The sequence below is a fragment of the Macaca thibetana genome, chromosome 3 (assembly GCF_024542745.1).
Source record: "Macaca thibetana thibetana isolate TM-01 chromosome 3, ASM2454274v1, whole genome shotgun sequence".
Lineage (NCBI taxonomy): Eukaryota > Metazoa > Chordata > Mammalia > Primates > Cercopithecidae > Macaca > Macaca thibetana.
In genome coordinates this window covers 163431842-163443843 of record NC_065580.1, presented here as the reverse complement: position 1 = coordinate 163443843, position 12002 = coordinate 163431842, and the positions used below count along the sequence as shown (strand labels likewise).

The 12002-nt window shown below is 41.5% G+C and overlaps 1 protein-coding gene across 11 annotated transcripts in view; it reads right to left on the bottom strand.

Annotated features, from left to right (window-relative positions):
- Positions 1–12002, bottom strand: part of GART (phosphoribosylglycinamide formyltransferase, phosphoribosylglycinamide synthetase, phosphoribosylaminoimidazole synthetase) — a 38490-nt gene that overhangs the window by 5679 nt on the left and 20809 nt on the right. For all 11 annotated transcript variants that reach the window (XM_050785968.1, XM_050785975.1, XM_050785964.1 and 8 more), the window contains 7 exons: positions 11878–11972; positions 10829–10938; positions 10281–10479; positions 7616–7867; positions 7243–7395; positions 1286–1492; positions 141–278 (listed from right to left, as the gene is read on the bottom strand). In XM_050785968.1, coding sequence (XP_050641925.1) covers positions 141–278; positions 1286–1492; positions 7243–7395; positions 7616–7867; positions 10281–10479; positions 10829–10938; positions 11878–11972 — 1154 coding nt within the window. The remainder of the gene's footprint in view (positions 1–140; positions 279–1285; positions 1493–7242; positions 7396–7615; positions 7868–10280; positions 10480–10828; positions 10939–11877; positions 11973–12002) is intronic.

Sequence of the window (12002 nt, the reverse complement as noted above, 5' to 3'; positions counted from 1 at the left end):
TGCTGAAAAGACAAAGACAACCCTCATGATTCCCTGCAGTCCCTAGACTCTGCCGAGAGTATCCTTACAATCTCAAAAAGTGCAGGGAGGAAAGGAAGGGCAGTCAACAGCTCTACAGTGAAGAGGAAGCCATATCTCACCTGTTCCAGATATTAAGACAGCCACTCTGGCCTTTTTTTTTTCAAAAGAGAAATGATTTTTCAGGGAGCCATTCTTCAACACTGACCCATTTATTTGCATGCTTTCAATTAGATTCTTGACTTTCACACGTGGAGAACCTTCATTCCAAACATATTCATAAATAAGTAAAGAACAATTGTGAATTAACAGGAATAATGGAAAGAAAAATATTTTATGAAAACTTTAGGGTATATTTATTTTATCCTGAAAATAAGATAATGCAAAGACTAAAATGAACAACACCTTTGTATCACTTAACACTATTCGTTCATAAAAACTTCCAAAAGGTGAACATACGTAATTACTTCAACTAAAAGCTACAGATCACATCACTATCTTGAAGCACATAGTGGATATATACAACTGCCTGCCAGTATTCTGCCCCTATTCCCCAAATCTTCCTAGTGAGACCACCCACAGTAGTGCCATGACCTCCTGGTCTGGGGGATAAGCATGTGACCTAGCAAAACCATTTAAAGACTTGATATGGGATGTTTTTATTGTAATGTGAGCTGAAGCATGTTATCTTTCCGGCATTTGGAGAACCTGCTTGAAAATGAATCCTACACAATAGAGGAAAGAAAGGCAGATATAGGTGAAGTCAACAAGGTCTGACTTTTTTTTTTCTGTTTTTTATTTTTGTGAATCTTCTCTGTATCATTCCAATTTTAGTATATGTGCTGCCGAAGCGAGCATGTGACATCTTTGTTAGTGAATCTGAGTGGATTTTCTGCCCCTCTGCCAAGTTCTAGCACTTCTAGCAGAGTCCTGACTGATACAGTACTTGTCAGGGTGCTCGCTATTCCTTGAACTGAGCTGAGTGACAAAGCAGAACCATGAGGTCTTGTGTGTGGGGAGATTACTTTGGGAAGTGATCCTGTGGGGTGTGGTTGTGCATGCATGAATGCTCAGAGTTCTGAGGTAGAAATGAAGAGATATGTGGTATTGCTGGGGTGGGTGCTGTCATGTTACATCTGTGTAAAAATAGTTGCCATAGCGATGGCTGCACTAAAAGGTGGGCAGAAAGCTTGTGAGGCAAGGCTGAGGTATAGCTAATATTATACAGCTAAAATTATATACCTAAAAATGAATAAGGAGCAAGTACCTTCAGCTCGTGCAACCACACTGCCAATCACCCAGGCTTCTTCCTTGTGCTGCTGGATATCCCTCAGAATCTGCTCTGTCTGCTCCTTTGATACCACAAGGGCAGCGCCAACCCCACAGTTAAATGTTCTGGCCATCTCTTCCTCAGAGAGTTGTCCTTCCTGCTGTAACCATGAGAAGACTTTGGGGATCCTCCAGGTCTGGGCATCTGAAAATAGACATGAATTGTTTGATTTTTCCTACCTTCTCACACAGAGTACAAAAGTATGCACATATTCAAAGATATGGAAATTATAATCAGGCTCTGCTATTTTATGTAGAGTAAAACTATAAACTGGCCTCTGAGAACTTTTTATTTGGGGATCCACTGGTACCTTAGACATTAAGAACATTTTTTGTTGACACACTTGGCCAGTACTTACAATTGAAGGAGGTTTTGTGCTACATTAATGAACTAGACCCTTAGACATTCCCTAGTGGATTAGATAAGGCTAGTAGCTGAATTCCAGCAAAGGCCAGTATACCATCCTTTTGCGAATGTTTGGCTGAGTCTTTGCGATGACCAAAATGCACCCAAAGTACAATGCAAAACTAGATGGCTTGTCTACTTATTTAGAGAAAATGCATACACTACTCAGGAAAAGTTATGCTAATGGAATGCAGATCAACACCCTCTCCCTCTCATTCATTTTAAAATTTAGACTTCCTAGGTCTGCTATAAGAATACATTCTCTCGGTGGGCGCGATTGCTCATGCCTGTAATTCCAACACTTTGGGAGGCCAAGGCAAGCGGATCACATGGTCAGGAGATTGAGACCATCCTGGACAACATAGTGAAATACCTTCTCTACTAAAAATACAATAATTAGCCAGGCGCGTGCCTGTAGTACCAGCTACTAGGGAGGCTGAGACAGGAGAATCGCTTAAACCTGGGAGGTGGAGGTTGCAGTGAGCCGAGATGGCGCCACTGCACTCCAGCCTGGTGACAGAGCGAAATTCCAACTCAAAAAAAAAAAAAAAAAAAAGAAAAAGAGTACATTCTCTCTTATCACAAATAATACAACAAAAATCTCTAATAAAAATTTTTAGGTAAAGGCCTATATACACACACACAACATTTCTGAATTTAAAAAGAATCTGGATAGTTCTTCGGGATCTATGATTATGGGATCTGATTTTTAAAAAAAACTATACCAAATTAAATTATTTATGATGCTCTTAAGAAAGGGAAGCCAATGTGAACTTAGCTTTTTATTAAATAATAAGGTTTACGATCAGTTCTGCCTATTTATTTGGTTTATCTATTGGATTTTTTTTTTTTTTTTTTGAGATGGAGTCTTGCCCTGTCGCCCAGGCTGGAGTGCAGTGGTGCAATCTCGGCTCACTGCAAGTTACACCTCCTGGGTTTGTGCCATTCTCCTGCCTCAGCCTCCCGAGTAGCTGGGACTACAGGCGCCCACCACCAAGCCCAGCTAAGTTTTTGTATTTTTAGTAGAGATGGGGTTTCACCATGTTAGCCAGGATGGTCTCAATCTCCTGACCTTGTGATCCACCCGCCTCGGCCTCCCAAAATGCTAGGATTACAGGCATGAGCCACCGTGCCCGGTCTTTTTTTTTTTTGAGACAGGATCTGGCTCCGTTGCCCAGGCTGGAGTGCAGTGGCATGAACACGCCTCACTCGATCTCCCAGGCTCAAGTGATCCTCTCACTTCAGCCTTCTGAGTAGCTGGGACTACAGGCATGCGACACCATGCTTGGCTATTTAAAAAACTTTTTTTGTAGAGACAGGGTCTTACCATGTTGCCCAGTCTAGACCTCTTGGGCTCATGTAATTCTTCTGCCTCAGCCTCCCAAAGTGCTGGGATTATAGGCATGAGCCATCATGCTCAGCTGATGATCAGTTTTTTAATACTTTGGAGTTGATAAATTTTTTTTTTTTTTTTTGAGACAGAGTCTCTCTCTGTCATTCAGGCTGGAGTGCAATGGCGTGATCTCTCGGCTCACTGCAACCTCCGCCTCCTGGGTTCAAGCTATTCTCATGCCTCAGCCTCCTGAGTAGCTGGGATTATAGGCATGTGCCACCACACCTGGCTTTTTGTGTGTGTGTGTGTATTTTTAGTAGAGACAGGGTTTCATCATGTTGGCCAGGCTGGTCTTGAACTCCTGACCTCAGGGGATCCACCCACCTCAGCCTCCCAAAGTGCTGGAGTTACAGGGGTGAGCCATCACCACACCCAGCCTGGAGTTGATACAATTTTAAAAATGAGGCCGGGTGTGGTGGCTCACGCCTGTAATCTCAACACTTTGGGAGGCCGAGGCCAGAGGATCAGGATGTCACAAGTTTGAGACCAGCCTGGCCAACATGATGAAACCCCGTGTCTACTGAAAATACAAAAATTAGCTGGGCGTGGTGACGCACATCTGTAATCCCAGCTACTAGGGAGGCTGAGGCAGGAGAATCGCTTGAACCCAGGAGGTGAAGGTTGCAGTGAGCCGAGATTGCGCTACTGCACTCCAGCCTGGGTGACAGGGCGAGACTCCGTCTCAAAAAAAAAAAAAAAAAAATTAAAATTAAAATTAAATAAAAATAAACATAAAAATGAATCACATGTCTATGACTCTTAGAATCAATTCCATTTATAGTAGCTGGGAAATGTCCACTCTTAATAGTTAAGCTCTCAGAAGATTTAGTAACTACATTGTTCACTATGCTTTCAATAGTTAAAAGTCAATAGCAACTTAAAACTAAATAATGGTACATCTATAAAATGGAATACTTGTTATTAAAAATGATGCTACTAAGACAGGTAGATAGTGATGATATATTTAATGGCAGGGCAAGTAGCAGATTACCAAACTATGATCTTGTTTTAGTGAAGTTTTACAAAGTATTTATAGGAAAAAACATTGACAGACTAAGAGTCTAGTTTCTATAAATAAACAAGTACTTCATGAATAATGTAAGTTGTAATTTTAATGTCAAAAAGTCCTGGCCTGGTGTGGTAGCTCATGCCAGTAATCCCAGCACTTTGGGAGGCTGAGGTGGGCAGATTGCTCTGAGCCAAGGAATTTGAGATCAGCCTGGGCACTGTGGTGAAACCCCGTCTCTACTAAAAATACAAAAAATAGCCAAGTGTGGTGGCGTGTACCTGTGGTCCCAGCTACTCAGGAGGCTGAGGTGGGAGGATCACTTGAACCTAGGACGTTGGGGCTATAGTGAGCTGTGACGGCACCACTGAACTCCAGTTGGGGCGACAGAGTGAGACTCTGTCTCAATAAAAAACAAACAAACAAAAAAACCCCAGAAGCCCTTACTTAATCTGTTGTCAAAGTATGATTCCTGGAAGAAACTTTAGAGGCTGGATGCAAGGAGTTGTGCAATGGCTTTTACTGGAATACAGACATTTGTGTAACTCAAAATATAACTGCTTTCAGGAATATGGCTGTATCAACTTTCAGTTTCTTAATGAGGTGACTACTATGTTGTTTTTAACTAGTGCTGTGCTAGAGCCAGCTTGTAGAGACTGTTAAACAGCCATTTTTAAAGCAGCTATGATGGGAGTATTTATACCACAGAAACTGGCAAATGCACAAATCAGTCCTGCTCCTTTCCCCATTCATCAGCAGGCCACTGTTTTTAACTACTTGAAAAGGATGATGAATGAAAAACTTATTAAGGTTCTTATATATGCTCATCAGAAAGCATTTCTACCCAAGGAAGGTCTTAAACCCCTAGTTTCACCCTCCTATGAATCCTTCAACTCCTTACTATGCTCAGTCCATGGACCTGGAAGAGACTCCACTCAGCCTGGCCTGGCCTGTCTGTTTTGCTTCCCTGACTAGGCTGAAATCCCGTCTTCAGCTGGGACGACTCTCCCAGCTTCCCATGCTGATCTCCTCACTTCCACACAACCTACCTCTGACTCTTCAGTTCTCTCTGAGCTTCACATACGCTGACTCTTGGGTTAGCTCACCAAACCTACTCACCTCTCTCTCTCTGACTGCTTCTCCCCCATGAATGACCCCAATACCTGCTTACTTCAGCTGGATCAACCTAACCAATCTATTTTTCTCTGTTCTTGCTTCAAGGTTATATACAGGCTTTTACTCTGGGAGAAAAACTACATGAGCAGCTTCAGCTTCACCTGTGCCTTCAGTCCTGCTCGCTGTCTCATTCCTGTTTGACCTTAACTGCTTTATCTACTTCTCTCTTCAAGCTCCATCCCAGGCCTGCTCATTTCACTAATACTTCACAGGGAAGTTATTTTATGTAAACTCCCTCAGTTTCTACTCCTTCAAGCCAATGTGTATTAGTTGACTATAGCTGGAAAAGTTTCTCTGACTTTATTCTACAAAAACAAGGAAGGGAGGGGCCAGGCACAGTGGCTCATGCCTGTAATCCCAGCACTTTGGGAGGCCAAGGTGGGTGGATCATTAGGTCAAGAGATCTAGACCATCCTGGCCAACATGGTGAAACCCCGCCTCTACTAAAAATACAAAAATCAGCCGGGTGTGGTGGTGGGCGCCTGTAGTCCCAGCTACTTGGGAGGCTGAGGCAAGAGAATCACTTGAATCCAGGAGGCGGAGGTTGCAGTAAGCCGAGATTGCACCACTGCACTCCAGCCTGGTGACAGAGCAAGACTCCATCACAAAACAAAAACAAAAACAAAAACACAGGGAGGGAGGACTCTGTCCCTCACTTTTGCTGCATGCATAAAATTATTCCACTTCCCTTTTACCAGTATGTTTCTTCAAACAGAAATCTCTACCCACTGTCTCCACAACTCTGCCACAACAATCTAGTGGGTGGTATCTATGTCCAGCAAACTGCCTTTCGACCTAACTCTAAAATACACCAGTCTTTTTCTAGTGCTTATTCTAGATATCTGTACCTGACACTATGGACCAGTGTCACGTTAAAATCCTACCTTGGGGCTGGGCGTGGTGGCTCACGCCTGTAATCCCAGTACTTTGGGAGGCTGAGACGGGTGGATCACTTGAGGCCTGGAATTCGAAACCAGCCTGGCCAATAAGGTGAAACCCTGTCTCTACTAAAAATACAAAATTAGCTGGGCGTGGTGGTGGGTGCCTGTAATCCTAGCTACATGGGAGGCTGAGGCAGGAGAAGTGCTTCAGCCCAGGAGGTGGAGTTTGCAGTGAGCCAAGATCGCACCATTACGCTCCAGCCTGGGCTACAGAGTGAGACTCTGTCTCAAAAAAAAAAAAAAAAAAAAAAAAAAAAAAAAAGAAAAAATCCAAGTTGATTTGATGATAATACTTTTACATGGTTTACCCTCTGCTTTGGACTGTTCTTTACAGTCACTCTACTTTGAGAAACAACCTTTTGGTCTCCCTCATTCTCTTGGCTATAACTATTACTATGTGCAAATAACCACCCAATTTATCTTCAGCCTGACTTCAACTTCTGCTCACAGTCACCTTGGAATAAACACACTGAAGATTTAAAAACTTTCTACTCCAAACTTACTCTTCCTATGTTAATGATGTTATCACCTACTCACCTGCTTAACTAGAAACCTGAGACTTCTTTTTACTTCTAAGCATAAAATGATTCTCCAATGTGCCTCCCTTCTCTATGCCTTGGTTTAGGTGCTTTTATCTTGCATATGGATTACTTAATAGCTAACATTTCCTTTCCCGGTGTGTAGGGCTCCACCTTAATAGAGCTTGAAGTTACCAATCCCCTTGAAGGATCTGCTTAGAGTACTTCAACTTTATGTAAACCAATTACATGACCATATTTTATGTCTTATAAATACAGATAATGAAGCAAAAGGAGATAGAAAAGGGTCAATGAGTTTTTCCCTCCCAAAACCCCCAATGATTAAGAATTTTCCATGTGTAATCATGTGTACACTAACTACCCATAGTTTTCTCGCACAATGCATTTTTTTCCTTAGCAATTTTCTGAACAGAAGTTTGTTTTAGTGATCTTACCTAAATCTACCCCAAGTTTCTCAGGGAGGACTCTGGGGATGTTCTCTAGTAATCCTCCACCAGTAATATGGGCAAACGCTTTGACATGTCCTGAACGTAGGATAGGTAACAGTGAATGGCTGTAGATTCTGGTTGGCGTGAGAAGTAAGTCCCCTGTATGTTGAAGAGAGAAGATAAAAACTTAGCCTTTGAATAGAAAACCAAAACATAAAAATCAACTCTGGAGAATGACACGAGTTCTACAATAATGACCAAGTAGCAAACCAAGGTAATTCACTCCCTTTTAGCTCTAAGTAATGAGAGACTAAAACCACTAAATGCTTCCTTCCTCAGACATGTCCAAGCAGGACAGTTTAAACATGAGGGAGTTTACCTAAAGTCTGGTCACCACAACCATCAGGTGCTGGAGAGGAGTACTGGAGGAAAGATTTTGCCACGATCTTCCTCACAAGGCTAAATCCATTGCTATGAAGACCAGATGAAGCTATTCCAACAACAACATCACCCTCGGTGATTCTTTCCAGGTGAGGGAGTTTCTGATCTCGCTCCATGGCACCAACGGCAAACCCAGCTAGGTCATACTCTCCAGGGGGATACATGTCAGGCATTTCTGCTGTTTCACCTCCTGGTGGGATAAGACAAGAGCAAACAAATCAGAGTATCTATAAATCTGTCTAGGAAACAGTGGCACAGGCTACTCTTAACATGAACAATTAACACATGGCTATGTACCGCAACCATTTAAGAAAATGTACTCTACCAGCTGTCTAACAGAACTTTCCACCAAGCAAGATTTCAGGAGAAATAGCGCTCGTTTCCACAAAGGGTGAGATTAGGTAACACCTCTGCAAGCATGTATGCAGCCTCCAAACACTACTGCTTTCACAGAATGAATGCTCAGTTGAATATAACATCATTTCTATAGCTGTTTAGTTTCAAAATTGTTTCATATATATTTGATCTTTATAATCAGTCCATTTTTCAGCTGATGGTACAGCCTTAAAGAAGTGACTTAACCAGGACTGCCCAACTCCAAACACCCTAGCTTAAAAAGTATAGCATTTTACTTACAATTATATCATGTCAAGATGTAAGGTATAGGCAGACTCCAAATTAGAAACTGTGTTCTAAATGGTGGTTGAAAGGCAATTTTTGTTTGTTTCAAACTTTATTCTCAGGCTGCTTTAGCTTAATTAGCTACAAAGAATAAATTGTGGGCTGGGCGTGGTGGCTCACACCTGTAATCCCAGCACTTTGGGAGGCTGAGGCAGGTGGATCAGGTCAGGAGTTCGAGACTATCCTGGCCAACATGGCCAAACCCTGTCTCTACTAAAAACACAAAAATTAGCCAGGTGTGGTGGCTTATGCCTGTAATCCCAGCTACTTGGGAGGATGAAGCAGGAGAACTGCTTGAACCCGGGAGGTGGAGGTTGCAGTGAGCCGAGATTGTGCCACAGCACTCCAGCCTGGGCCACAGAGCGAGACTCCATCTCAAAAAGAAAAAAATATATATATAAGCAAAAACTAAAAAGAGCTGCAGTGTCCAAGGGGAATGGGGCTTAAAATATTAGAGATCTAGATTTTATGAGATCCATAAACAATTTTAGAAAGCAGTCATAATGTAGAATAGCAGCTCCTAGTTACTTCACATTTTTTCTTCTTCAGAAGTTGACTCAATTCAGTTTGCCTCATTCTTAGAAGCCTCATCAAAACTCTTCACAAGATCTGGAACTTCATCATCATCATCCCCTCCAGTAGCAAGCAGTGCTTTTCCATCCACAGACTGTTTGGGCAGAGCTTCAGTTGGTCTCCTTAAACTAGTTAGACTGTCTGCACCAAGCTGGTTTAAGATGCTGGTAGCATTTCTGTCAGCTGCTTTGTCTCAGCATCGCCTGTAATGGTGAAAGTGTTTACTGCCCCAGAGAAATGCTACCAGCATTTGAGGGTTGTTAAAGTGGATCACTGGTCCTTCATTTGTAAACATACTCACCTCTTCAATACCAGAGATATTGTTTACCCTTAACTTCTTAAGGAGAACTGAAGTTTTTGTCATCTGCTGTAGCTGAGCCACCTTCTTTTTGTTCCTTTTCCATCAATACGTAATTGTGCCTCTAGTTTGGTTGTTTCTTTCATCTTGTCAGAGTGGAAAAGGGTCATGTGGAGGACTAGGGTGGTGCTCAAGGGGTCTTGGGTAGACCAGCTGAGATTAGGTGCACACATGCGGGGATGCAAGATGGCACAATTTCTGGTTGAAATGGTCATATAAAAGAGGCAGTTTCTTTGGGAGGCTGTGATGGGCAGATAGCTTGAGCCCAGCAATTCAAGACCAGCCTGGGCAACATGGCAAAACCCCATCTCTACAAAAAGTACAAAAATTAGCTGGGTGTGGTGACACATGCCTGTAGCTCCCAACTACTTGGGAGGCTGAGGCAGGAGGATCCCTTGAACCCAGGAGGTCAAGGCTGCAGTGAGCTGTGATTGAACCACTGCACTCCAAACTAGGTGACAGAGACAGACCCTTTTTTTTTTTTTAAATAAAAAAAAGTGGTTGTTTTGTTTCTTGATCAACCTATAGATTCATTTTGCTCAAATATTTCATGTATAGTTAAAGATACTTCTATAAAACTTGGGCATATATTATTTATGTCACTCTATGGGAAAATTTGGCTTTAGTTAAGATCCGGAATGCCAGGAACCCATCTGCCTCTACCGTAGGGCCAATAAGGAGGAAATAACTCCTAGACCTGTTTGTTGAGGAGGCTACTGAGACTGATGCGGATGTTAAAAGGTGGCCAAAAATTGGGAAGAAAGATAAGGCCTGACAGTTTAGGAGTACGGGTCTAGTGGACAAACCCTTGAGGAGGGCTTTGAAGGTAGCAGGCTCTAAATTTAATTCAAGTAGTTTTACCTATATTTCATTTGCTGCATCTTGTGATATACAGTCTCCCTTGCTAGTTATATTGGCACCAATCACATTTTTACATAGGGCTAAAATACAATAAGAAAGATATGTTATTGATTAAAATGGCTGGTCATACCAAGAAGAGCACATCCAGCTTTTCCACAAGCTTTAGCAATTCCAGCAACAACGGCTTCAGTTACACTGAGGTCAAGTTTTCCACAGGAAAAGTAATCAAGGAAGAAGAGGGGCTCTGCTCCTTGTGCCAGAATATCATTAACACACATTGCTACCAAATCTTGACCAATGGTATCATGTTTGTTGCACAGCTGGGCAATCTATATAAGAACAACATAAACATCCACATTAGGGAATAAGTTCAAAATTGTATCTTATCCATTTGGCTAGCTGCTTTTAACACCTAAAAACAAAAGAACACGAAATTCTGACAAGCTGCTTGGTCTAAAAGTATCCCTTTATCCTCTAAAGTACCTTTCCATCCAAATATAATCTAAATAATAATTTGTTATTAGAAATGTGCAGATATTTTAGCCATTTTACATGGTTATTTGGTATGGTCCTTTTTAGCTCACATTATGTCAAGAGAAAAAAAATATATATTTGACATACAGTAAACTTCCTCTTATCTTTCATAAAAGGCCTTTATTCACAAAGGTGTCTGATTACCTTTAGTTTAGTTCCAACGCCATCTGTTCCAGAGGCCAGAAGGGGATCTTTGAAACCAGCTGCTTTTAAATCAAAAAGACCAGCAAAACCTCCAAGATCAACTTTACAGCCTGTTGGAGAGGAAATTAATTACTTGCTACATTTTAATAGATTAAACGTGTAATGATTTAAATGTCTACTAGTTTAAAAAAATCAGTATATTTAGCAGCCTGAGACATACTTCTGGAAGAAATAGATGATTGAAACAGCTGTTCTCAGAAATGACATAATCAAATCAACTGGGAGAATGTAATCATTTAATTAATATGTAACATGTTAATAGGTTAAACATATTAACATGCAATATGTTAATATGTTGTTAATATGTTTATATAACATACATACAATATGTTAATGTTTATATAACATATAAACATACCACTTCTTCATAAGAATGGCTGAAACAAGAGATGCCCTTCCTGAGCATGAAAGACTGCACCATGTGCTCAAAGAATTGATTAAGACAGTAATTAAATAGTAAAGGACCAGCCAGATGTGGTGGCTCACGCTTGTAATCCCAGCACTTTGGGAGGCTGAGGTGGGCGGATTGCCTGAGGTCAGGAGTTCAAAACCAGCTTGGCTAACATGGTGAAATCATGTCTCTACAAAAATACAAAAATTAGCCAGGCATGATGGTGGGTGCCTATAATCCCAGCTACTCGGGAGGCTGAGGAGGAAGAATCGCTTGAAATCAGGAGGTAGAAGTTGCAGTGAACCGAGATGGTGCCATTGCACTCCAGCCTGGGAGAGAGAGCAAGACTCCATCTCAAAAAAAAAAAAAAAAAAAAGAGTAAAGGAGCATACATATCCTTTTGAGTTTAACATCACAGATGATAAACACTTTCCTTAATATTAAAGATAAGAAAGCAGAAGACTGGGTTTGGTTTAAGCGGGGCAAAACTTACAGTAACCAAATATTACTTTGGAAAAATTCCTGTTAAATATAAAACCCAAATCCATTCACAATGTATATCAACGTTAATGAATTAGCAAAGTATAGGATCACTGACCTGATCTGGAAGTGGCTTCTGCTAAAGGCTGAATTTTCTTGACCAGCGTATTTCCAGCTGCAATGTCTACTCCAGACTCCTTGTAAGTCAAACCCCTAAAGAATTAAAAACAAGTCATCACCTAA